The sequence below is a fragment of the Aedes albopictus genome, chromosome 2, assembly GCF_035046485.1.
Source record: "Aedes albopictus strain Foshan chromosome 2, AalbF5, whole genome shotgun sequence".
Classification (NCBI taxonomy): domain Eukaryota; kingdom Metazoa; phylum Arthropoda; class Insecta; order Diptera; family Culicidae; genus Aedes; species Aedes albopictus.
This window is the reverse complement of record NC_085137.1, coordinates 62,803,143-62,830,574: the sequence shown is the minus strand read 5'-3', so window position 1 is coordinate 62,830,574 and position 27,432 is coordinate 62,803,143. Positions and strand designations below refer to the sequence as shown.

General features: G+C 36.5%; 1 protein-coding gene across 5 annotated transcripts in view; it reads left to right on the top strand.

The window, feature by feature from the left end:
• Window positions 1-27,432, top strand: part of LOC109418168 (neural-cadherin) — an 800,840-nt gene that overhangs the window by 677,980 nt on the left and 95,428 nt on the right. For all 5 annotated transcript variants that reach the window (XR_009997404.1, XM_062849755.1, XM_062849752.1 and 2 more), the window contains exons 3-4: window positions 3,655-3,770; window positions 11,211-11,375. Coding sequence is in view for 4 of the 5 variants with exons in the window: in XM_062849755.1 (XP_062705739.1) it covers window positions 3,655-3,770; window positions 11,211-11,375 (281 nt within the window). In the remaining variant the exon portion in view is untranslated. The remainder of the gene's footprint in view (window positions 1-3,654; window positions 3,771-11,210; window positions 11,376-27,432) is intronic.

Here is a 27,432-nt window from a genome sequence, read left to right as displayed (position 1 = left end):
ACGGTTTTGCCTTTCTCGTACACCAAAGTGTACTGAAAGGCTATAAGATTACTCAAAACAAGAATTATCAATAAAAGGCTCGGTGAGTCAAGACACATATACCAATCGACTCAGTTCTCCGAATTGAGATGATGTCTGTATGTGTGTGTGTATGTCTGTGCGCAAAAAAGTTTACTCACATTTAAGGCACTTCCCATTGGTCGATTATTTGAATTTTAGCATGAATTAAACCGTAATTTTGCCCCATTGTTCGCTATTGAAAATGGTCTAGATCGGCCAAGGCGTTCCTGAGTTATGACCATTTTAGTGATCCGGACCAGCACCGAAGGAACTGGCCATACATAAAACTGAACCAAGACCTATCATGTGACACATCAAACTGCGCCGCTTTTAGTAACCTTCAGCATGGGTGACTAATTTTGTGTGGAAATCAACACTAGAGACAAGAAATTCCATGATGTCTTCCGAGAATTCAAGATGGCAGCCTAATATTCAAGATGGAGGCTCAAAATTCAATATGGCGTCTGTCCAATTGAGTTTTAGGCCCTGAAACCATGCAGTATGGGAATATTTGATACACACTTCGAAAAAATCTTGTAATTTTGTGTCATATAAGTCCGACATATAAAAGCAACACATTTGACGCAAAATTGTGTGCGATCTTATTTTTACTTGAAACGGAAAACGTTTGACTCGTGTAATTTTACCGCAACAGCTCAACGCGTCGGCTGCTTGTATACATGATTGAGAACTGTGATATTTATAGCACCGAATATTGAAAAAAAAAAATTCCAAAACAGTTCCATTCGGGAATCAAACTTCGATCCTCAGAGTGTCAGTTTTCGATCTTGCTCTCTCGGCTGACTCACCACGTTGAAGAGAAGGCAGTCGAAAATGTACATAAACTAACTTGCCAGTTCGGCCGTCGCGTCGTCACTGCTGCGTGTATGTATGTACTGAACTGAGACAGCCGTCATCGCACCCAAGCACACAAAGCCGCCTTTTGATTGACTGAGCGTGGCTGTTTTCGTTTTCCACTGCATCGGCTGATGGCAACGGATTGTCATTTCCAAGTTTCTGGCTCACTCCGGGGTTAAATTTATGAGCGGTTTTCATGCTGTTTCACCTTCGTAATAAACAAATTTCCAATCGACTGCAGTCTTCATCTGATTGTGTAAGGTGCTGTTTGACAGTTCAACATCAGTAAACATTATGTTTCTGTAACATATCGCGTAAATTTACAGCATAGAGAACTAAATTATCAGTTCTGTGATTTACAATTATGGCTGGAAGTACTTAAACAATATCAACTTAATACGTACGTCATAAAAAGTGTAAAAATGTGGCACATTTATGTGTATGTCATAACTTTTTCTGGCAGTTCGATCAATTGTGTCACTATTAAAATTGAGATTTTTTTAGTGTGTATGAGAAATGTGTTGAGTCCAAAAATGGCAACCGGAATATCCAAGATGGTGGACTGAAATCCAAGATGGCGGCTGTTTAATGGAGTTTTAGCCTCTAAAACCATGCAATATGAATATATTTAGTAAAGAGAAGATGTGTGGACTCCAAAAATAGTGGCCAGAATTTCAAAGAATGTGGTCTATAATCCAAGATGGCGGCTCAAAATTCAAGATGGTGTATGCTTAAGAAATTTTTAGGTCTTGAAAACATGCTATATGGATGTATTCAGTATGGGGAAGATGTCTGGACTCAAAAAACGGCAACCAGAATATCCAAGATGGTGGACTAAAATCCAAGATGACGGAATAAAATCCAAGATGGTGGTTGATAGAGTTTTAGGCAATATGAGGTACATTTGGTAAGGAGAAGATTTCTGGGTTCCAAAAATGGCGACCAGAATATTCAAGATGGTGGACTAAAATACAAGATGGTGGCTCAAAATTTAAGATGGCGTCTGTTCAATGAAGCTCTAGGCCCAGAAACCTTGCAGTATGGGTATTATTGGCGTAGGGAGGATTTCCGGAGTCCAAAAATAACCAGAACTACCAAGATGGTGGTCCAATATCCAAGAAAAGGTGACCAGAATTTTCAAGATGGTGGACTTAAATTAATGCTGGTGGCGTAAAATTCAAGATCGGAACTTTTTTTTAGTTTAAGCTTCAAACACCTAAAGCCAGATAAACGATATGATTTTTGATGTTTGTTAAACGTAAGGGCGATATTAATCAACATGTCACTTGAATGTTGTTGAAATGGGTTTTATAGGCACGAGAAAGGCGCCATCATCGCTAGATGGATTGATTAAGGTTTTTTGCCTTAGCCAACACAAAAATACAACTAATAGACTCACTAGATGTTCATTGGTTTCATAGAAGAGTATGATCAATTTAAATTGAGACAAATAATGTGAGGATACGGTTTTCATGCGAAACTAATTAGGCTGATACTTGCAATGCTCGCAGGAGGGTATCATCAAGTGTTAATCATTATTCTACTTCTTTTTGACATAATGTCACAACTGGAATAAAGCCTGTTTCTTAGTATAGTATTACATGAGCACTTCCACAGATATTAACTGAGAGTTTCGTTTGTCAATTACCATTTCGTGTGTGTATATAGAGCGGCAAACAAGAGGAAATGTCAAACACTTTCAAGATTAAATTTATTGATGTAATGAAAAAAATGAAGACAAGTGAATTTCCTTAACGAAAATTTCCTTAATCGACCAAGAACGTCACCCTCATCATGATCTTTCTGTATATCCGTGCGCTTACCGCTATATGGGCTCTTCTAGCATTATTATAATTTTCAATTTATACACTCATACACTCATCATCTGATCCTTATGACAATCATATATATACCCACATTCGTGCGATGCCATTAATAAGAAGTACTACTCGCACGAAATGCGAACATTGGTGTGACCATCTAAAATTACTGACCGTAACCATTACGGAAATCAACCACACAAAAAAATATACCATGGGAATCATAACTCAACCGCAAACCCATTTCCATACTCTTGACCGATCTCCCGAATTACCTTTTATTGTTACGTTCGAGGTAAGGGTTGCCATTACGAGGTTTTTGTAGATAAATAGAATCACGCGAAAATTAAAATCTTGTGCTATTGTTATACGAGTTATGAATATTTTCCTTAACACTTTTTTGAAATTTTACCAGTTGTCATAAAACCGGTTGAACCGGTACTTCTAGCCGTTCTCCAAACCATAAAGGTGGAAAATTATTAACATGCCCGTTCCGCTTCCATCCTTCGCGAGTCCGTTCCCATTGTTGAACTTCGCTGTTGAACGGTGTGCGGTGGAAAAGAATGATGTCCATTCTGGGACGATGCTAATGATGCGTGTGGTTTTGCGGCGGCGGTCCGAAAGCTCTTAATTACGCCGCACGCCTAACTACCATTCATAAACAGTAAACGACACTTCGTTAATTTGCCGCGCCATAAATTCGCTTCGGAAGCAAAAGCAAAGAAGTCATACTGCACCGGAAGCTTGATTACGACCGCTTGTTCAACTATCAACCGCCAACATGAATAGTATATGTACTGCGCACTCGATTTTCCTAGAAAAACAGCAAAACTGACGCAATTATCTGCCCAACTCCACGCTGTTTTCCACGCTTTCTAACGTTTGAATTTTCCAACTTTCATCTTTTTCGTTCCAGCGCCCAGTATTCGATACAAGATCACAAGCGGTAACATAGGCGATGTGTTTGCGATACACAACACAACCGGAGCTCTGTACGTAGCGAAAGCACTGGATTACGAGAAAATTAAAAAGGTACGTGTGTGATCCATCATTTCCTTTCATGATTTGGCTGTGTAAAGGCTGGAAGGCATAAGGCAACGGGACGGGACTATGGTGATGATAAACTCCGAGGCCTTTTGTGAGAAAAGCGGACCTTCGTCAGGGAAAAAAGTCTTTTGGATACGTGTACACGCGCGTGCATTAATTTCGGGCAGATTGAATTTCGGAGTCTCATTCATGAGGAAGGTTGCAAATTGATGAATACATGAGAAGCTTTTAGAAAACATGACTCTTTTGTCAAGGTTACGTGAAATAGATATCCAGAAAAATATTGTTAAATAAATAAGTTGAAAGATGTGGGTGCACAAAAGTAAATGGTATTCCCTTAGGATACCTTCTGTAATCAATTGAGAATCGCATATTTTAAAAAACTAGAAAAGCACTTTTCTCCAGAATGACGAAAACCGAATAAAAAAGTGTTGAATTGTTATAATTGGCACAATGAACAGTCGGACATTCTTATTTTCTTCGAATTATTGAACATTTTGAGAAAAAGTGCTTATTCAGTTTCCTTATTCCATTCCTTATTCCATTCCTTTTTTCCATTCCTTATTCCTCTCCTTATTCCATTCCTTATTCCTCTCCTTATTCCATTCCTACTTCATTCCTTATTCCATTCCTTATTCTATCTCTTATTGCATTCCTTATTTCATTCCTTATTCCATTCCTTAATCCATTCCTTGTTCCTTCCCTTATTCCTTTCCTTATTTCATTCCTTATTCCATTCCTTATTCCGATCCTTATTCCTTTCCTTATTCCGTTCCTTATTCCTCTCCTTATTCCATTCCTACTTCATTCCTTATTCCATCTCTTATTCCATTCCTTATTTCATTCCTTATTCCATTCCTTATTTCATTCCTTAATCCATTCCTTATTCCATTCCATATTCCATTCCTTATACCATTCGTTATTCCTCTCCTTATTCCATTCCAACTTCATTCCTTATTCCATTCCTTATTCCAACTCTTATTCCATTCCCTATTTCATTCCTTATTCCAATCCTTATTTCATTCCTTAATCTATTCCTTATTCCTTTCCTTATTTCTTTCCTTATTTCTTTCCTTATTCCTTTCCTTAAACCATTCCTTATTCCATTACTTATTCTATGCCTTATTCTTTTCCTTATTCCATTCCTTATTCCATTCCTCATTCCATTCCTTATTTCATTCCTTATTCCATTTCTTATTCCATTCCTTATTCCATTCCTTATTACATTCCTCATTCCATTCCTTATTCCATTCCTTATTACATTCCTTATTCCTTTCCTCATTCCATCCCTTATTCCATTCCTTATTCCATTCCTTATTCCATTCCTTATTCCATTCCTTATTCCATTCCTTATTCCATTCCTTATTCCATTCCTTATTCCATTCCTTATTCCATTCCTTATTCCATTCCTTATTCCATTCCTTATTCCATTCCTTATTCCATTCCTCATTCCATTTCTTATTCCATTCCTTATTCCATTCCTTATTCCATTCCTTATTCCATTCCTTATTCCATTCCTTATTCCATTCCTTATTCCATTCCTTATTCCATTCCTTATTCCACTCCTTATTCCATTCCTTATTCCATTCCTTATTCCATTCCTCATTCCTTTCCTTATTCAATTCCTTATTCTATTCCTTATTTCATTTCTTATTTCTTTCCTTGTTGCATTCCTATTTCATTCCTTACACTCATAATTTCATTCCTCATTCCATTCCTTATTCCATTTTATATTCCATTCCTAATTCCATTCCTAATTCCAGTACTTATTCCATTTCTTATTTTTTTTCCTTGTTCCATTCCTATTCCATTCCATATTCCATACCTTATTTCATTCCGCATTTCATTTCTTATTCCATTCTTTATTCCATTCCTTATTACATTCTTTATTCCTTTCCTCATTCCATCCCTTATTCCATTCCTTATTCCATTCCTTATTCCATTCCCCATTCCTTTCCTTATTCCATCCCTCATTTCATTCCTTATTTCATTTCTTATTCCTTTCCTTGTTCCATTCCTATTCCATTCCTTATTCAATTCCTTATTCCATTCCTCGGAATGGAATACCTTATTTCATTCCTTATTTCATTCCTTATTCCATTCCTTATTTCATTACCTATTCCTATCCTTGCTGCATTCCTATTTCATTCCTTATTCCACTCCTAATTTCATTCCTCATTCCATTCCTTATTCCATTTTATATTCCATTCCTTACTCCGTTCCTTATTCCAGTACTTATTCCATTTCTTATTTTATTTATTTTTCTTTCCTTGTTCCATTGCTATTTCATTCCTTATTCCATACCTTATTTCATTCCGCATTCCATTTCTTATTCCATTCTTTATTCCATTCCTTATTACATTCCTTATTCCTTTCCTCATTCCATCCTTTATTTCATTCCTTATTCCATTCCTTATTCCATTCCTTATTATATTCCCCATTCCTTTCCTCATTCCATCCCTTATTCCATTCCTTTTTTCATTTCTTATTCCTTTCCGTGTTCCATTCCTATGCCATTTCTTATTCCATTCCTTATTCCATTCCTTATTTTATTTATTTATATTTTTTTTTGTCTGTATTAACGAGATTTTTAGCTCTGGGCTAGTTTTACTGCTTATTTTACCGCAACAGCTCAACGCGTCGGCTGCTTGTATACATGATTGAGAACTGTGATATTTATAGCACCGAATATTGAAAAAAAAAATTCCAAAAAGTTCCATTCGGGAATCAAACTTCGATCCTCAGAGTGTCAGTTTTCGATCTTGCTCTCTCGGCTGACTCACCACGTTGAAGAGAAGGCAGTCGAAAATGTACATAAACTAACTTGCCAGTTCGGCCGTCGCGTCGTCACTGCTGCGTGTATGTATGTACTGAACTGAGACAGCCGTCATCGCACCCAAGCACACAAAGCCGCCTTTTGATTGACTGAGCGTGGCTGTTTTCGTTTTCCACTGCATCGGCTGATGGCAACGGATTGTCATTTCCAAGTTTCTGGCTCACTCCGGGGTTAAATTTATGAGCGGTTTTCATGCTGTTTCACCTTCGTAATAAACAAATTTCCAATCGACTGCAGTCTTCATCTGATTGTGTAAGGTGCTGTTTGACAGTTCAACATCAGTAAACATTATGTTTCTGTAACATATCGCGTAAATTTACAGCATAGAGAACTAAATTATCAGTTCTGTGATTTACAATTATGGCTGGAAGTACTTAAACAATATCAACTTAATACGTACGTCATAAAAAGTGTAAAAATGTGGCACATTTATGTGTATGTCATAACTTTTTCTGGCAGTTCGATCAATTGTGTCACTATTAAAATTGAGATTTTTTTAGTGTGTATGAGAAATGTGTTGAGTCCAAAAATGGCAACCGGAATATCCAAGATGGTGGACTGAAATCCAAGATGGCGGCTGTTTAATGGAGTTTTAGCCTCTAAAACCATGCAATATGAATATATTTAGTAAAGAGAAGATGTGTGGACTCCAAAAATAGTGGCCAGAATTTCAAAGAATGTGGTCTATAATCCAAGATGGCGGCTCAAAATTCAAGATGGTGTATGCTTAAGAAATTTTTAGGTCTTGAAAACATGCTATATGGATGTATTCAGTATGGGGAAGATGTCTGGACTCAAAAAACGGCAACCAGAATATCCAAGATGGTGGACTAAAATCCAAGAATGGAATATGGAATATAATGGAATGGAATGGAATGAAATAGGAATATTCCTATTTCATTCCTTATTCCACTCCTAATTTCATTCCTCATTCCATTCCTTATTCCATTTTATATTCCATTCCTTACTCCGTTCCTTATTCCAGTACTTATTCCATTTCTTATTTTATTTATTTTTCTTTCCTTGTTCCATTGCTATTTCATTCCTTATTCCATACCTTATTTCATTCCGCATTCCATTTCTTATTCCATTCTTTATTCCATTCCTTATTACATTCCTTATTCCTTTCCTCATTCCATCCTTTATTTCATTCCTTATTCCATTCCTTATTCCATTCCTTATTATATTCCCCATTCCTTTCCTCATTCCATCCCTTATTCCATTCCTTTTTTCATTTCTTATTCCTTTCCGTGTTCCATTCCTATGCCATTTCTTATTCCATTCCTTATTCCATTCCTTATTTTATTTATTTAAATTTTTTTTTTGTCTGTATTAACGAGATTTTTAGCTCTGGGCTAGTTTATCTCGTCCTTATTTTATTCATCATTCCATTCCGTATTCCATTTTATATTCCAATCCTCATTTCATTCTCAATTCCTTTCCTTATTAGATTCCTAATTCAATTCCTTATTCCATTTCTTATTCCATTCCTAATTTCATGCCTATTGCATTCCCTATTCCATTTCTTATTCAATTACTTTTTTCCATTCCTTATTCCATTCTTTATTGCATTCCTTATTTTATTCCTTATTCCATTCCTCAATCCATTCCATATTTCATTTCTTATTCCATTTCTTATTCCATTCCATATTCCATTCCTATTCCATTCCTTATTCCATTCCTCATTTCATTTCATATTCTTTTTCTTATTCCATTCCTTATTCCACTCCCTCTTTCATGCCTCATTCCATTCCTTATTTCTTTCCTTATTCGATTCCTTATTCTTTTCCTTATTACATTCCTCCTTTCATTCCTTACTTCTTTCCTTATTCATTACTTATTTCATTCCTTATTCTATTCCTCACTCCATACCTCATTCCATTCCTCATTCCATTCCTTATTCCATTCCTTATCCCATTCCTTATTCCATTACTATTCCATTCCTTATTCCATTCCCTATTTCAGTCCTTATTCCAATGCCTATTTCTGTCCTTATTTCATTCCTTATTCGATTCCTCATTCAATTCATTATTCCATTCCTTATCACATTTAATCATCCATTCCTTATTTTATTCATTATTCTTTTCCTTATTCCATTCCTCATTTCATTCCTTAATCCATTCCTTATTCTATTCTGTATTCCATTCCCTATTTCAGTCTTTATTCCATTCCTTATTCCATTCCTCAATCCATTCCTTATTCCATTCCTCATTCCATTCCTTATTTCATTCCTTATTTCATTCATTTATCCATTCCTTATTCTATCCCTTATTCTATTCTTCATTACATTCCTTATTCCATTCCATTCTTCAATCAGTATTGAAAAAAAATCTTGGAAATGACCATTTTTTCCTGATATTTTGTTGTTAACATCTGTATTTGCAGTAGGGTCTTGTGCCATTTGGGCAGGTGTACTTTTTTTGGAATATGTGTATATAATCAGTATGAGTAACATGAATTGTGCAATTTTTCGAATGACTTGAAAGAAGAAACGGATACAACCGTTTCATTTTAAAGGAAAAGCGTTTGTCCGTGGAGTTATTGGGAGTAACGTAGCCAAAAAGGTTATTCAAAATCCGTGACCGCATCACTTTCTGAAATGGTACACTCATATTAACCTTGGGTGCCCTGGCCCTAGTGCCTAGGCTTGAGCGCCAATACACTCTCTCTTTGAAGTGGAAAGAATATACCAATTCCCCATATTTGCTTATTATATGTGACACCTTTAGCATGATTGATGAGTTTTGTGCAAAAATCATCACTGGAGAACATAAATTCCACAATGTTGGCCCACAAATTAAAAATTTCGGCATGATAGTCAAGATGGCGGCTCAAAATTCAAGATGGCTGCTGTAATAGAACTTTTGGCTCTAAAACTATGCACTATGGGTATGGGGAAGATGCCATGAGTGCAAAAATTGTGGCCAGAATATCCAATATGGTAGCCCAAAATTCAAGATGGTAAACATGGAGTTTTAACAATGTAGTAAGGGTATAATTAGTATGGCGAATATGTCTGTAGTCCAAAAATAGTGACCAGAAAATTCAAGATGGCGGCCCACAATTTAAGATGGTGGATGTTTAATGAAGTTTAAGGCAAGAAAACCTTGCAATATGGGTATATTTGGTATGGGAATAATGTCTGGAGTCCTATAATAACGACTAAAATATCCAAAATGGCGATCTGGAATCCAAGATGGTAGCTCACAATTTCAGATGTCTTTTAAATCATGCAATATGGGTATATTTGATACGAAAAAAAAAGAATATCCAAGACGGCTGTCTGAAATCCAAGATGACAGCCCGAAATTTAAGATGGCAGCTGTTAATCAATTACGTCCAGAATAACCTAGAATACGTAGCCAGAAATCCAAGATGACGACTCAAAATTCAAATTACCGGCTGTTTATTTGAGTTATGGGTATAGTTGGAATGGAGAAGATGTTCGGAGTTCAAAAATAGCGACTAGAATATCCAGTATTGCGGCCAACAATCAATTGCCAGATAAACGATATGATTTCTGGTGTCATGAATTTTTTTAACGGATGAAAGTGCGATATTCAACAACATATCAGTTGAGTTTTGTTGAGATGGATTTCCGAAGGCACGAGAAAGGTGCCATCACCGCTAGGTGGATTAAATAAGGTTGTTATGGATCAATGTATCAATGTCAACAGTAGGATTGAATCATCTCCATTAGTTTCGATCGATATATCATCATTTCATCGGAATATTAAGTTGCATTATTTTCACAAATTGCGCCAACCCTCATTTTTCTTCAATGAAATCACACTCGTATGCTTTCTTCAGTACTAAACATTATTGGAGTTTCTAACTCGAATTACTCAATACTTTAAATTATTTAGATAATGCTGGGCACTAGCTTACCTGATTTCCATCAGCTGATTTGGAAAGTCCGCGGGCACGAGTTAAACCGTGACAGCAAAAAAATATAGATGGGCGCAGGCCCTTCTTGGCATAAGAGAGATTTTGGTAAGGTCTTCAAGAGCATTGCATAAGGGCTTCAATATGAATTCTGCAAATAATACTAATACGTGTAGGATTCTCTACAACAGTTTCATTTGCTCAGTAAGGCGCTTTTCAATGTTTGCAAACTGCTCTGCTTATCTTCAGAACCCTTTCAGATTTTCACATTTCACATTCCCTCTGAGATTTATGACTTCCTTTCTAAAGTGGTTCAGTTCTCCGTTCGATTCAAAATTGTGTCATAATCCTACATTCACACTGTTTCATTTGACTGCCCCCATTAAAACCAGCGATAACTTGAAGAATATCGTACATTTTACGACACACACTCGTTTTGTGGCTTCGGTTACGATAGGCCTAATAACGCTTTCCCCTAAATTCACCAAAGCCTCATCAGCACACCAGCAACTAAGATTATCATCCGGGTACCAGTTTTTACAGCTTCTCATCACATGTAGGTATGTAACTAACATTGCTCGTGTTGATTATCGTTCCATGTTTCGTCAACGGTGCATCCATCTGCCTCCGGAAACACCCCAAACCGATTACTTCATCATCAACGACCGACCTCGACCGACTCATCGACACGCCACCCTTTGTAGTACGAGCTCCGGTTGACGGTGTCGGATAGTTTCAAGGAAAACTACACGACGGTGCTGGTGAACGTCAAGGATGTCAACGACAATCCACCTGTGTTCGAGCGGTCATCATACCGTACGCAAATCACCGAGGAGGACGACCGGGGCCTGCCGAAGCGGGTGATGCGGGTGAGTACCGTTTTTACTGTCTTTGGAATATTAACATTTGAAGTTTGCCCTTGATGACGGGATGCTTGGGTTACTTTTGTTGCAAGAGTTTCACTGAAACACATCTGTTCAATAGTTAATCATTATCTTGTCAACATATTATAACACAAAAGATCTGCAATTTCAATTACATCTGGAAACAATGTGCTTGTTTTAAAAGGTTAGAAGGGTATGATCAGTTTGTGAAAAAGTATTATTTATCATTGTCAGGGATTCAGAATAAGTTAAATTACGAGTTTATCTAAACATGTATTATACCATATACAACTTTTCCTCGTTGTGACTTCTGAACTAAGACAAATCATGCTTCTTGGCATGATTTTTCCTTGACCACTTTCACTGTTTTAAACTCAGAGAGAGCATTTCTATTTATATCACCTTACAGGGTATTGGTTTACTTATAAAGCATAATATTCCCGATTTCATCCTTTTCAAAACAAAGGATTGAAGCGTTGTTTGTTATGTTACTTATTTTCTCATTTTTTTTGTTGGAAGTGCTTAAAACAAAAAGAAAGGAATCAATCGATGCCGTATTCGCTTGGTTTCTAAAAGAATGAATTTGGAAGCATGGGATTACTAATGGCTATCTGACCCTACTTAAGGATATACCGCTTCGACTAATTAAGCCTTGTGTCCCATAACATTTCCCAAACAAACAATTCAATTTGAAATTATTCGATTGAAAAACTTCAGTCTCACCAACCAGCGAAATCAAAGAGAATGAGAAAATCCAAACAACATGCAGCCCGGCAAATTACACGGAAGTCGCTGCTGTCTGCACTCTGGTAGAAAACCGAACACAAGCTTATAATAGCATTCGACAACAAGAGAAACATTTTGCAGTCCCGTAGGGAAACATCTGAGATACATCCATCGCAGAATCCAACATAATGCGGATGAGAAGGAGGAAGTGGTTGTTTTTTCATTAAAACAAAAGTACACCGAGCTGCAGTTTAATTCCCGTTCGAATGTCGTTACTGACCTGGCACAAGTAAGTGTAACAAACACAAGTTACAGGACAAGGTCTTGCTTTGTTCACTATATTTTGTGCACTCTTCGGATTGGATCACGTAGGGCAGGAGGAGCGGTTGAGTAAAAGCAGAAAGAATGTCAATATCTATTATTGATACAACTTTCGGATCCACTGGAACGTGGCGGGAAAGTAGAATGTACCAACTAAGAACAAGTAGTGAACAGAAGATACCGGCCATGTGTTTTTGTGCGACGGCAGCTTGCTATAAAATTTACCAGGCATTGTGTAACAATTACAAGCTTGTTGTTTTTCGTTTGACGTTCAGTTCAGCTTAATCAATATTTTGTTTAACAAAGAAGTGTTTGAGTCAAAACTAAATATTCATACAAGATTCTTCAATCGAAACACAGAGAAACAGACGTAACACTTAGAACAAATTTCATTAAAAAATATCGTCACAAAAACGGAATCACCGAATGCTAAACATACTGTGTTTGGCCGGGTCGCCACTAGATGGCGGTAGTGATCAAACGTCAAACAGGAGCAAAAACGATACCAGCGCCACGAGTGGTAGATCGACCTACTACTGAATATTTGAATCAACCGTTAAACAGGTGATCTATGGGAAGCGATGAGAGTGTGACGTCTGTTTCTCTGTGATCGAGATTTCTACCACAGCCAAACAGACGTATCGTTTGGAACAAAGTGTGATTGAAATAATCATCACAAAAAACATAACCACCCAATGCTAGTTACGCTGTGTTTCGCTAACCCATTGAGTAGATGGCGGTAGTGAGCAAACGTCAAACAGGAGCAAAAAGGATGCGAGTTCCCTGAAAAGAGATTTGCAAATTACAGAAGATTTGAATAATCCGTTAAAAATGAAAACGATGGGAAGTGAGCAGAGTGAGACGTATGTTTGTCTGCGTTTCTACTTTACCAATGTTCTCCAAGTTTCGAGGTTTTTCATGAATTGAAAGATTGTTTAAATTGTGATTATGATAATGCTTTTCTCTGGTTTTGCAATTTTTTCAGTGATATCCTTGAAAAAAATCATAAAAACTCCCTCGGCAATCTCTCCAAAAAATAACGTTAACGTTCTTTCAGAACTGTTTTAGCATGATTTTTGGTCACGCAAGACCCTTCGAAAACTGTCTCTGCTAAAGTTGTAAAATATTGATCTCGCATATCCGTCGGTATTTTTCTTTAAAGATTTCTTTTGAGAATCCCTTAGAAACTTGTTTGAAAATTTCTTTGTCAATTCTTTTAAGAAGTTTTAAAAAATTATTTGGAACTTTCTTTGGAACTTTTACTTTTGAACTATTTCTGCGGAACTATTGAACAATTTCTTTGTGAGTTGAAGGAAATGCTTCGATAATGGCTTTGGGAACGTTTTTAGAATCTCCACTCAAATTTCTCTTGGAATTCCTACTGCAACACCTTTCTGACTTTTCGTGGAGTTTTTTTTTGACACTCTTCTGAAAACTTGTTCGCCGTTTGCTTTCAAATTCATTTTCAGAATTCCCTGTTATTGATTGGAAAGTCTTGGAGTTATATTTGGTAAAATTTCTGTAGCGTGGTTTTATTAGTTATTTCTATGAAATAAGATTAAACAATTGCTATGATATCTATGTTGAGTTTACTTCGGTATATTGTTTTTGACAGCCTAGGTAATTCATCAGAAAATTTGGAAAATTTCGGAATTTATTTTGACGTAGCAGTTTTTGGACCATTTTCAACACTCCTATCATAGCCTATTTACTAGGCCTGTCCAGCTTTTCAAAAATGTTCTCTGATTCTCAAGTCCACCCCCTTATTCTAAATGGCATCCTAAAAGAAGTAACTGGTCAAAATTTCAGCCAAATCCATTGAAATTAAGAGGTGCATCAAATCAATTTTGTGTTTTTCGACTATTTTTGAACTTCAAAAAATCATAACTACACTAAAACATATCAAAACTTAATTCTTTCGGCAGAAATCGAAAGCTATACTTGTTTGCTACAACTTCTCCGAACAACGTGTGCCAATAAAATTGAAGGAAACATGTGTAATTATCACATTTGTGATCAGAAAAACCTTAAAAAGTTGATTTTTTGATACATTTCGTTCTGGAACACCCTAATATACATAATAAGTTGGATTTTTCAAAACGGTTTCATATTCTCCAATGTTTTTTGGTTATTTGCTTCTTTGACACCAATGCTGTAGGAGTTGAACAAAAAATAACCAAAATTCGTGAAAGCCAAATCTGGCCTTAAAAATAACTTTTCGGGTGCAATCACGCTTTGGCGTGCAAAAAGTGGCATCGCGTCAGCACTGATATGATAGCCAACACCTGTCATCACGCTTGTTTGTTATCAGCCGTGGTCGGGGGTAGCCAAGGCAAACTACAAGGAAGCAAAGCTACTACGTTCAGTACAATTTCGCGCCATAGCGTGATTGCCTCCAAAAAGCTAGTTTGTAGGCCACATTTGGCTTTCCCGAATTTTAATATTTTTAGCTCAACTCCTACAGCATTGGTGTCAAAGAAGCAAATAATCAAAAAACATGAGTTTTAAAATATCAAACTTATTACGTATATTAGGGTGTTCCAGAACAAAATCTATTAAAAAATCAACTTTTTAAGGTTTTTCTGATGACAAATGTGACAATTACACATGTTTCCTTCAATTTTATTGGCACACGTTGTTTGGAGAAGTTATAGCAAACAAGTATAGCTTTCAATTCCTGCCGAAAGAATTAAGTTTTGACATGTTTTTGTGTAGTTATGATTTTTTGAAGTTCAAAAAAAGTCGAAAAACACAAAATTGATTTGATGCACCTCTTAATTTCAATGGATTTGGCTGAAATTTTGACCAGTTACTTCTTTTAGGATGCCAATCAAAATATGGGGGTGGACTTGAAAATCAGAGAACATTTTTGAAAAGCTGGACAGGCCTACTATTTACCCATACCTAATACATGGCTCGTAGCAATTGTAAGGAGCCCTCCCCTCCTAAAATGCTTCGCCATTTGTGGACGACCCCTTAAGGCCATTATTTTTGAAAAAAAAACCTTCGTTATTTGTTTTAAAAAATCACGATTCACTGGCAATTATTTTGGTAATTCCAGTATGTGTAATTTCTTGGAATTTTCTTTTGGCGAAACCTTGTAAATTTCTTTCGTATTTTTTTTACTTATTTCTCTGGCAATTTTTCAAGAATATCTGATGCTATTACTTTGAGAATTCCAACAGATAATTGTAGAATTCCCTTTAGTTGAAATACACAGAAATAAAAACAAAAAAAAAATAATTCCAACAGATAGGAATATTTTTGCAAATTAAAACAATTCAAAAAAATATTGAAGGAACCTACAATAAAATGTCATGAAGATATTGCTGAAATAAGTGCTGAAGGGATTGGATCAATTTCTACAGAACTTTACGAAGGAATTTTCAAAGGAGTTGTTGACAAAAAATCCCTAAGGAAATGCCTAAGCAGAGACCTAATTCCAGAGACATTAACAAAGAAATAATCAAATAATAAATTTCAAGAGTAATTTCCAAATGAAATGCCAAAGAAAATAATAAAGGATCTCTCATAAAAATTCTCGAGGATTTTCCGAATCAATTTCCAAAGTAATCGCTGAACCAATACTCAATGGAAATATAAAAATCACATAGATTTTTCCAGATAAATTTCATATAATTTGCAGAGAAACTTATCGTGTGAACTTCCAAATGAATTTCTCAAGAATATTTTTAAAAAAGTTGCCAAAGAAATTTGCAAAAGAATTTCCAGAGGAAACCATTAAGGCATTGTTCGAAAAACTCCCAAAGAAAGGTCCAAAACACATTGAAAAATGTCAAAGAGATGGCCTTATTTGTTGTCAATGAATTTGCCGATGAAATGTCCAAACGATTTTCCGGAAGATTGTCCAAACAAATAGCCGAAAAAAATCAGAAAAAAAAATCTAGAAACATCCTCAAAAGCATTGCTGTATAAATTTTTGATGAAACTTCCAAAGGCATTTAGATAAAAAATTTCAACAACTTGATGATGTTGTGGCTATATCGGTCTTTTTCTACTCAGAGTATAAGGTAGTAGAGCTCAAAGTGTATAATGAAATAATAGATAATCGCTAGGTTGCGAACAAGTATGAAATTTTTTATAGAAGGTGAAATTAGGCAAGTAGGCCATGTATTTAACGAATACGTCGAATGCGTGAAACTTCTGCCGTACGACCTGTACTTTTAAACAGATCGGCTTGGTTGGCACACCTTAGGCGCCGTCCACAAATTACGTAACGCTCTAGGAGGAGGGGGGGGGGGTAGTACGGCCGAGCGTTACGACCCATACAAAATTTTTATGATTTTCATACAAAATTATGTTACGGAGGGGGAAGGGGTGACAAAATATCTCGATTTTAGCGTTACGTAATAAATGGATGCTGCCTTACCAACGGTCGATAAATCAGTATATGAGATAAAAATTTTCGAAACAAAAAATGAAGCGTTGCCAGAGGCATTTCTGCATTGCTGGAGGAATTCCCATATAAAATGCCAAAAGAAATAATAAAGGAACTTTCATATGAATTTTAAGAGTAATTGGTCGGGGTTCTGCTAAACCGAACCAAAGACCATTTTTTGAAAAATTGAGTTTTCTGTACCATTGGATGAAGAAATTGATGATCTTCCTTCCATGTAAAAATGCAGTAATTCTGACAGCTTTTCGTGGAGTAAATTCAAAATTTCTGTTTGGCAGAACATACAAAAAATGAAATTGCATCCAACCAGAGTGAACTGTAAACCATTCCATAGAATCAGCGAAATGTTTTAGTGTTGGTCCAGATGAAGAACATTTCATGTTATGCTCATCGCCGTCATATTTATAACTTCCAACCGACTCATAGTAACAATCTGTGGGAGAATTGAACACGTTATTAGAAATACGGATGCTGGAGGATACAATTATGTTTCGATGGTGCTGATCGCCATTTTTCCAAATCACATTCAGCCAGACCGAACCAAAACCACTGCATTTTAGAATCAATTTATTCTCAATGATACAAAAATCAACTGGTTTTAAATACCTGCGTTATGTCGACACACCTCATACTGATAATTTAACACAGAAGCCGTCATTGAACAACAAGGCTAATAAGAATAATAAAGCTTGAAAAAAATCAAACACTTGGTTCACTTTGGCTGATCGAAAAATGGCGTTTTCACGAAAACCATGCTAGAGAAGAATGTTTAGAACTTGATTCAGACTTAACGACTGACCTTCAGCTAAGTAAAATGACCTAGAGGTAACGTGCTTGGTTATCACTTAAAGGACCCAAGTTCGAATCTTTTTAATATTTTCGATTTTTTTGTGTTAGTTCACTTTGGCAGATCATTTTCATGGTTTTCTTCGACCAGTATAAATTTGAAGTACACAAATTGCTCCATTTTCACATCTCAGGACCTCAGGACATGCAAGGACATCATTTTACATAATCACTCTTGCTCTGTGCCTGCACGCACATGCACCGCCTTTTAAAAATCATAGGTGGGAAGGGCTGAGCTGGGAGGGCTTCCGCCGTTCATATTTCAAACTATTTTGAAACCTCCATGCTACCATAATATTCGCGTTCTCTCTGATTCATGTAAAAAATTGTGAGTGATATAGATTTCAACTTCAAAAACGATGAAAAATCGTGAGTTTTTTTTTCACAATCCGAATGGTTTTCTATAAAACAAAGAAACACAGTCAGCCACACTGAACTATAAACCATATTCCAATGTTTTTGATCAGCCAGAGTGAACTGAGTGCGAAGTACTGAAAAATTAAATGTAATTATATCAACGATTTCAAATAATTTACATGTATTCTTCGTCTCTGATGATTTATAAAGGCTTGTAAGTTACATGTGTGTGGAAAAGTTTCAAATAATCTTAGCTGTTGTTTATTTGTGAGTGGTTGAACTTTAAGCTTAATTATCTCGGAATAAAGTTTTTGGCGCTTAGTTCGGTTTAGCAGAACCCCGGCCAATTATCAAATCAATTTTTGAAGTAATTGCTGAACGAATACTCAATTGAAATAAAATATTGTACAAAGATATTTTCAGATAAAAAACAAAGAATTTGTAGACAAAATTGTCACAGAAATTTCCAAAGAAATTTCCGAAGAAATGAAAATGACACCCTATTTAACACAAGAATTACCTCAACTTTTCCCCAGAAAATTTCCGAAGAATATTTCCAAAAGAGTTGCCAAAGATGCCAGAGATGCCTCCAAGGATTTCAGGAAATAGTTGCCGGGATTCTTCCAGGACTTTCTTCATATTTGCAAAACTTCTGCTGGAATTTCTACAGAAATTCAGGCTGCGAATCCTTTAGGAATTTCTCGTGGGATTCTTGAAGGAATACCTCCTGTTTTTTTTTTTCGAGAGCTTTCTGTTAAACTCCCTTCAGATTTATCTCTAAGATTTTTTTACTTTCCTGATGTTAATTAATATTAATACTATTACATTTTTAAAGAGATTTTCAGCCTTAGGCTGGTTCATCTCTTACCTCAAAAGATTTTTTTTGCTGGGATTTCTACAAAAAATCCTGCTGCAATTCCTTCTGAACTTTTATCATGAATTTCTACATACAATTGTTTGTGGATGCCCCACAGATAACTTCAATAATCCTTTCCATAGTTACTCCGTGGATTTACCCTCGGAATTTATCTGAGGGGGTCCAAGGATTTTTTTTGTTTTTGCTTGATGAAACTCCTCCATAAATTCAGCCAGAGATCCGTGGAGAAATATCACCAAGGATCCATCTATGGGTGCCTGTAATTATATTTCCAGAAATAATTCAAACAATTTATCCAGGAATTCCGCTGAGGATTACCCTAGGTTTCATCAATATAATTCTCTATGGGACTTCTTCTATTGATTTCCCAGGTTTATCTTCAGGGATTCATCCGATATTTTTTCTTGATAATCATATAGAAATATCTCTTTTATTGCTTCTTTTGTTTTTTTTCTGGAATTTCCGCAAAATTTTCTTTGAAAAATTATTCCAGGGGATCTGCCTGGAATTCATTGATTGATTGATTTGTCTTTATTAGAGAGACTTTCAGCCCTGGAATTCATGCTAAAATTTCTAGAGCTTTAGAAATGCTTCTGAAGTTTTTTGGGATTCTTCGAGAGGTTCCTTAATTTACCCTGAGATTCTCTTAAACAATACTTCGAAAATTCCTCTAGAAATTTCTCATACTTGTAGAAATTCCTCCAGAACTAAATCATTCCTGCAGAAAGTTCTCCAAAGATAACCTCAAAAATTGTTTCAGGGAATTTTATTTAGGAATATCTACAGCAAATTTTCGAAAAAAATCTTAGAATCTCCAGAAATTCCCTAAAAATTCAATTAGGGAATCCTTGACAGTAGTGTTTTTGTCGTTCCATAAAGTACTTCTACAAAATCCGTGAAGGAATATGAAAAAAAATCTCTGAAGAAATCCCAGGTCATGTTTTTCAATGAACCGTAGGAGCAGTTCCAAAAAAAACTACCAGATTTTTTTTTCAATAACCCCTGACAGAATTTTGCCAAGGATTCTTGGGGGCTGTCCATAAACCACGTGGTCAGTAGGGGGGGTGGGTTCGGCCAATGACTATTTTGTATGGACAATTAAAAATAATTGTATGGACTAATGACCACGCGGGGCGGGGGGGGGGGGTTAAAAGTCCCAAAAAAATGACCACGTGGTTTATGGACAGCCCCTTGGAGGACTCATTTAAAATATTTGAACATTTGGAACGGTGGCAGAACTGTACACTAGGGTGTCCCAAAATAGAAAAAGTGTCAAAAAGTTAACTTGCTCACCCTTAGAATGATAGATTAGGGTTCTAGCAACAGTAGTTCCATACATGAAAACTCAATCAAAAAATATTCAGAGGTTGCACGCTTCGAATTTATGAAAAATGGACGATTTTTGGTATTTTTACCAAGAAATGCTATTATGAGTTGAAAAATAAAAGAAATAAAAGTCATCAATCAAAGTAAATCATAGTTCTGGGTCCCGCAAACAAAGTTTGGAGGGAGTTTAGGTCATCAAAGCTGATTTTATATATTTGACAAAGGTTAAAATATCAAAAAATCGCGATTTTTTTCACCAACTTTTTCAAAAACGCTCAATTTATAAGGATTTTGAAATTTTCTCTGCGATTCACAATTCTCTTGTTTTCTAGCAAATTTTGTGTAGATTATTCCGGCTGAAGACAGTTTTGAGCTATCTCCTTCATGAGTTGAGATATCGGCATAATAATGATAACACAATCAATGAAAAAAATCGTATTTTCTTATGTTATTTGTTTTTGTTCATTAGTTTCTATGACAACCATGAAAAAAAAAAGCAAATAACAAGTGTTTGACATGTTATGTTATGCAAGTACACATGTTTGAAGATTTTCAGAAACAATTGGGTTACTTTGATAATTTTACATTGATTGTGCTTACCGGTTCAAAGAAAGACTCAAAAAAGGACTTGCTGCGAAATTTTAATAATATAAGTGATCGCAAGTGTTGAGGCCAAAGTTGACCTAATTTTGGAACACTATTGAAAGGTTTCACTGTAGAAAATCATTAGCCCTTACCGTGGGAATCTTATCAGATTTATAAGCCATTTCGGGATAGACTATGACCATTTTACAGAGCTTCGGGACAGATCGGGTTTACCGCCAAAATTACTTGTCTTTCGATTAAAAAAAGCCCAGCGATTCTTGACTAGGAACCATTAGTTTAAGAAATAGCAGAATAGATTGTCCAATGTCCATACTTGACAAAAAGATAAGTGTACCTAGTCCCGTTTGCTGTAATAAACTGATCATGACCAATGTGAACTTCTGTGATTGAGAAATAAATCTGTGTATCGTGAAGATGTAAACTACGTACCAATCTGTGATTGTTCTCGAAACTGACCAACATAGCACCGACCCCAGACAGACGCTAGAATGTGCGAAAACAGCAAGTCTGACATTCAAATTCCATGTGTATTTTGAGTGATGTGTGGATCGCTCAACAATGTATACCTTTTTAATAGATTTTGTTGCTCTTGTTAAGCAAACATGTAGGTTCTTTCTAGTTATTCCAGAACTAATGTTCTAACATTGAAACAACTGAAATGCAAGTAAAATAGCTAATAAAAACTGCAAGAAAGAAAATATAGTTTAATAGTTTCAGCCAATCGACATAAACATTTGAATATGTGTATGTAAATGCAGGTGTTTTTACGAATATTAGGATATTTTTTCTTCTTTTTTTTCGCGAAATTTAACTAAAGCTAATTCTTTACACAATATTGAGATCTATTATATAATTTGATTATAAAAGCAAAACATTAGTAAATATATTTGCAGCTAGGGTTGGAGTTCAGAAAGCATCAGGATGTTTAGATTTCGCTATTATTATAAAAAATAAGTATAAATTAGTGACTGGCCTAATATGTTCCAAGAGGTGTTAACCTAAGATATGTCATTGTTAAAATCTTTCTGCTGCGCAGCTTACTCGTTAAAACATAATTTTCAATCAAAGTTACAAGTTTTGAATCGATGGCTTGCTACTGTTATCTGATCAACAGATGAAATCTAAGGAAAAAAAAAATCTTTTCGTATTCACAAAGCAGGTGTGAACGTAACTCAGCATATGTAGATATAAAACGATGATTAACTCTTAAAACCTTTACATATTGTTACTGTCATGTAGTATGAATCAGCAATGATCAAAGCAACCCAATAATTCCTGAAATTCTTCAAAAATGTACACTTGCACGTACTATTATGTCAAACATTTGTCGTGTGTTGTTTTAATTGCATGGTAGTCATGGCAACTAGTGAAAAAAACCTATTAACGTAAGAAAACACGATTTTTTCATTGATTGTGTTATCATTATAATACCGATATCTCAGCTCATGAAAGAGATAGCTCAAAACTGTCTTCAGCCGAAATAATCTACACAAAATTTACTACAAAATAAGGGAATTGCGAATCCCAGCAAAAATTTCAAAATCCTTATAAATTGAGCATTTTTGAAAATGTCGGTGAAAAAAATAGCGATTTTTTGATATTTTAACCTTCGCCAAATATATAAAATCAGCTTTGATGACCTAAACTCCCTCCAAACTTTGTTTGCGGGACCCAGAACTATGATTTACTGAGATTGATGATTTTTATTTCTTTTATTTTTCAACTCATAATAGCATTTTTTTTGGTAAAAATACCAAAAATCGTCCATTTTTCATAAAATCGATGCGTGCAACCTCTAAATATTTTTTGATTGAGTTTTCATGTATGGAACTATTGTTCCTAGGACCCTAATCTATCATTCTAAGGGTGAGCAAGTTAACTTTTTGAAACTTTTTCTATTTTGGGACACCCTACTGTACACCCACCTGAAACGTGAAACAGCAAAGGTTGGACTGGTGGTGAATGAGACAAAGTACATGCTGGTAGGTGGGGCTGAGCGAGAAAGGACAAGCCTTAGCAGCAACGATACGATAGACGGGGATGCTTTCGAGGTGGTAGAAGAATTCGTCTACCTCGGTTCCTTGTTAACGGCTGACAATAACGTGAGCCGAGAATTACGGAGGCGCATCATCAGTGGCCTACTATGGGCTCCAGAAGAAACTGCGGTCAAAAAACATTCAACCCCGCACCCAATGTACCATGTACAAAACGCTAATAAGACCGGTGGTTCTCTACGGACACGAAACATGGATGATGCTCGAGGAGGACCTGCTAGCTCTCGAAGTTTTTGAGCGACGCGTGCTTAAGCACGATCTTCGGCGGCGTGCAAGAGAACGGTGTGTGGCGGCGAAGGATGAACCACGAGCTTGCTACACTCTACGGAGAACCCGACATCCTGAAAGTGGCTAAAGCTGAAGAGTTACGGTGGGCAGGGCATGTTGCAAGAATGCCGGACAACAACCCTGCAAAGTTGGTGTTTGCTAACCATCCGGTTGGTACAAGAAGACGTGGAGCGCAGAGAGTGCGATGGGTGGTCCAGGTGGAGCGTGTTCTGGAGAGCGTTGGGCGTGACCGACGTTGGAGAGCTGCAGCTATAAATCGAGTTTTATGGCGGCAAATTGTTGATTTAGTGTTGTCATGAATTTCTTAACACATAAAATAAATCTTGGAGAATCTTCAGAGATTTTTACATAAGTTTGATAGAAGATTTTTTCAAAAACTCCAAACACTTTTCCAGAAACCCTTTCAGTAATTTAAGGATTGTGAATGACAGAAAAGGTTTCTTATTCAGGGAGATTTTATTTTTCAGAAATTCTTCAATGATTCTTTCGGAAATTCTTCCAAGGAATACTCCAAGATTCATTTCATTTATTTAGTTCCTGTTCCTGTCTGAAAATGTCCGCCCCAGTCATTTCACAGTCTTATGCCGTGCACCATTGACACTCGCATAAAACCTCCGCATATTGTTCTAATTCATGTTCTCTTGTGTTTTCGCAATCGCGCTCTCTTCGTGCTTTTGTTCCTTGCTGCCGTGGATCATGTTCTTTTCTGCTCTTGTCATTCTTAACTGCTCTCTGTTGAGCTATGTACCACTTACTATAGCATTCAACTCCTGACGGCATTTTTCTCGTCTGTCACGGAGCTACGGAGCCACCTAAGCAACATACATGTTTACAAAACAGTGACGGCAGCGTATGTAAGGGTTGCGCAGTAAGTCACAGTGACTTCTGTGCAACCCTTTCATACGCTGCCGACACGGTTTTGTAACCATGCACATATTTAGCACTATTAGTCGAAAAAAAAAACAAATTTCCATGAAAAGACATGATTAAAATCTCAACGGAAAACATCTGCCAGATATGTACAGTATCCCTCGTGAAATGTACATATATTTGAAAAATCTTTCGTAATAAAATTAACTCCCATTCTCTAACCCGTTCAAAAAATTTGTTTCAATATGTTCCACTAATTAACTCCGACCACTTCCCCTTAGTCTTCCATTCAGCTTCGCAAATGTAAAATTCAGCATAGATTTCCACAATTAATGCTCCCTCATTCTTCGGCACCGGTCCCATGGTCAGAGCATAACAATAAACGTTAATAATGTAACAGTACAATGAACGTTAAAAACAACGATCGGGGTACGCAAGCATAACACAACACCACCATTGGACCCGGGAGCGTGTCGTTTCGGAGGCCGGTTCGTTGTTCGTTTCTTGTGTCCAAAACTTTGCGCCTGAAAGACCGAAACCGAAAAATAAAAATGGTACAAAAACCCAAACCACCGAAGCGTACCTAATGGTCGCTAGTTAATGCGGCGGCGAAGGGGTTTTCCGTTTTTAGTAGATCACCAGCACCACCAGGACCGGAGTTGGACTTGTGCGGTACTGTTGATATAAGAGGCATTGAGGGTCATGGAAATGAGCCGCAGCCGTAGTACAGGGGAACCCCGAGGGCTGCTGGAGGAGAGTTGTAGAATTATTATCCCGAACAAATTACAGTGTGGGGCGAATCGGTACAATATGCGGCGGTGGGGTAAAATGGCTTCAAGTGATATTAATCCGATTGAGTGAATTTTCATAGATTTTTTCAGTACGAATCATTAACTGTAGTCATTTTGGTTTGAAAGACATTTTGCATTACAAATAACGATAATTTTAAGACGAATCAAGTTCCTCAAACCCCGATCTCCCCTGCCTACTTTCGGTTGGTCGGTCAAAAACGAGCACGCGGGATGTTCTTGTTTGTATCGCTTTTGTCGGCATTCAACTGCCTCCGGCTGTCTGGTGGGGCCCATTAAAACAATGCAATGGACGACGATGACGACAGGCGACTGGCGGCCGGCCGACGGTGGCGGTGCGAATTCTCTCACTCTTCCCGGCCCAGTTTTGCTCTTTCTATGGAGAGATAGTGATAGGAAGGGGTGGGGATATCGAAGGCGGAAGGACCTTTGCGGGTCGTTGAGAGTGCAGCTTTTTCCGGGATGAAAAGTTTTGTAACGATACGACCGGAGAATAATGAATTTTCTTTGCAGGCAGCGCAGCGGGGGGAAAAGTTTTAAATTAATGAATGTTAATTATTTGTTGTGTAGTGCGGCGAGGGACAAGGAATTTGTGGAAAATTCTTGCGGGATTTATTGGGCCTCGGTGATTGTGTACGTATCGAAAACCACGTGTTTTGCTAAGGAATGTTGATGCCTTTTTTGAGTTTATGGGCTTGTATAGGGATTTCCGCCACCGAGTATTTGTTTCTTTTTTAACTCTCTATAATTTTATACAATACAACTTTCGACAAGTTGGGGATTACCTAGGATAAATACTTATTTGATACTTAATGGGCTGCAAACTTGTTCCTGCACAACTACACAGTATGAAAAAATGTTCTTCACTGAACTGGTTCTTGGCCAATTGCTTTCAGTACCCAAGGATGTTACGTGATCAAAGCTCCCTCAAACAGCCATAAAGCTAATGTCTTTACACCGAATGGCAGAGAAATGTTGGTGCCGATATGTGAAAAATTTGCCGCATCTCAAAAAATATATAACAATCTCCAATAAAAACTCATGCCTATCATAATCCAAAGCAATAGAAAAAATGACGTTCAAATGAGCTATAATAAATAAGTTAAGAAGAAAAAAAATGACGCTCATTAAAATAAAATAAAAAAATTATGCAATTCAGTATCATAATTTCTATTTTATATAACTTATTTCCGTATCATAATAATTATTTTTTCCAAACTGGTTCATTATGCAACCGAAATGAGTTGCATAGTTAAAAAATAGTTGCATAATGTACATATTGCAACTGATTTGAGTTGCATTATGAACATTATGCAACTCAAATGAGTAACTCGTCACATAAATAACTATTTTGCATCCCTAAACCATAAAGTAAAAAAATTGAACCTGTAGTTCTTAGGGGACCTAGATTTTCTTAGGACGGTTCTCTTCAGCACAATGTTCCATTCACCTGTTGGACGTTGTACCGTACCAGAAATGCAACATAAATTCATCGATTACGTTTGTAAATTTTAACATTTTGAACCTCTTCTAGTCTATTTGACTAAAAATTGTTTCTTGAGAAGTCCATGGGGGACCTTGAACATTTTTGTTAATTTCCTTCGTTGTAAAATAATGCTCCATGGACCTGTACAATATTGCACCGTATCAGTAATGTAACAACAATCTGTCGAATACGCTAGGGGAGCATCCATTAAGTACGTGACGTTAAAATTGGGAATTTCTAACCTTCCCTCCCCCTTTGTACGTTTTTTTTTTTCTAATTCTTAATACATTGCTTGTCACACTTTCACAAACCTACCACCCCCCCCCCCCCTAGGACCGTGACGTACTTAATGGATGCCCTCTAGTAGATGTTAAGGCTCAAGCATTCGTCATCATTTTTCCGAAATCGAAAAGCAGTTTTTTCGCTGTAAATCAAATTAATGATTATGAAAATGTATTCACTGTATCCCTATGCTCATGAGGAATACAGTGAATATATTTTCGCTGCAAAAACATTAGTTTTGAACGAGAAAACTGCTTTTCAAAATTTGGTGATGACGATTATTTGAATGACGAATTGTTCCACGTTAATGCGAAACTGGAAGCATTTCTTCATTTTTTTGGTTTTTGATTTTTTATTAAATAACGGAGCAATATTTTCAAAATCGGTTTTCGTACACATGTTGAGTATGGATCAAGGTATCTTCTGATTTTTTTTAGATGGAAAATGTTTTCCATTTTTGCAGAAACCATTTTTTGTCGATTTTTTTTTTTCAAAAATGGTTTCTGCAAAAACGAAAAACATTTTCCACCACAAAAAAAAAATCAGAAGATACCTTGATCCATACTCTACATATGTACGAAACCCGATTTTGAAAATATTGCTTCGTTATTTAATAAAAAATCAAAAACCAAAAAGTGAGGAAATGCTTCCAGTTTCGCCTTAAGGCATTTATTCACGGAACTCTTGGAGGAGCTAGATATATTTGCACATTAGTTCGTAACAGAGCAATGGTCCATGGACATGTAAAATGTTGCACAGTATCAGTAATGTAACAAC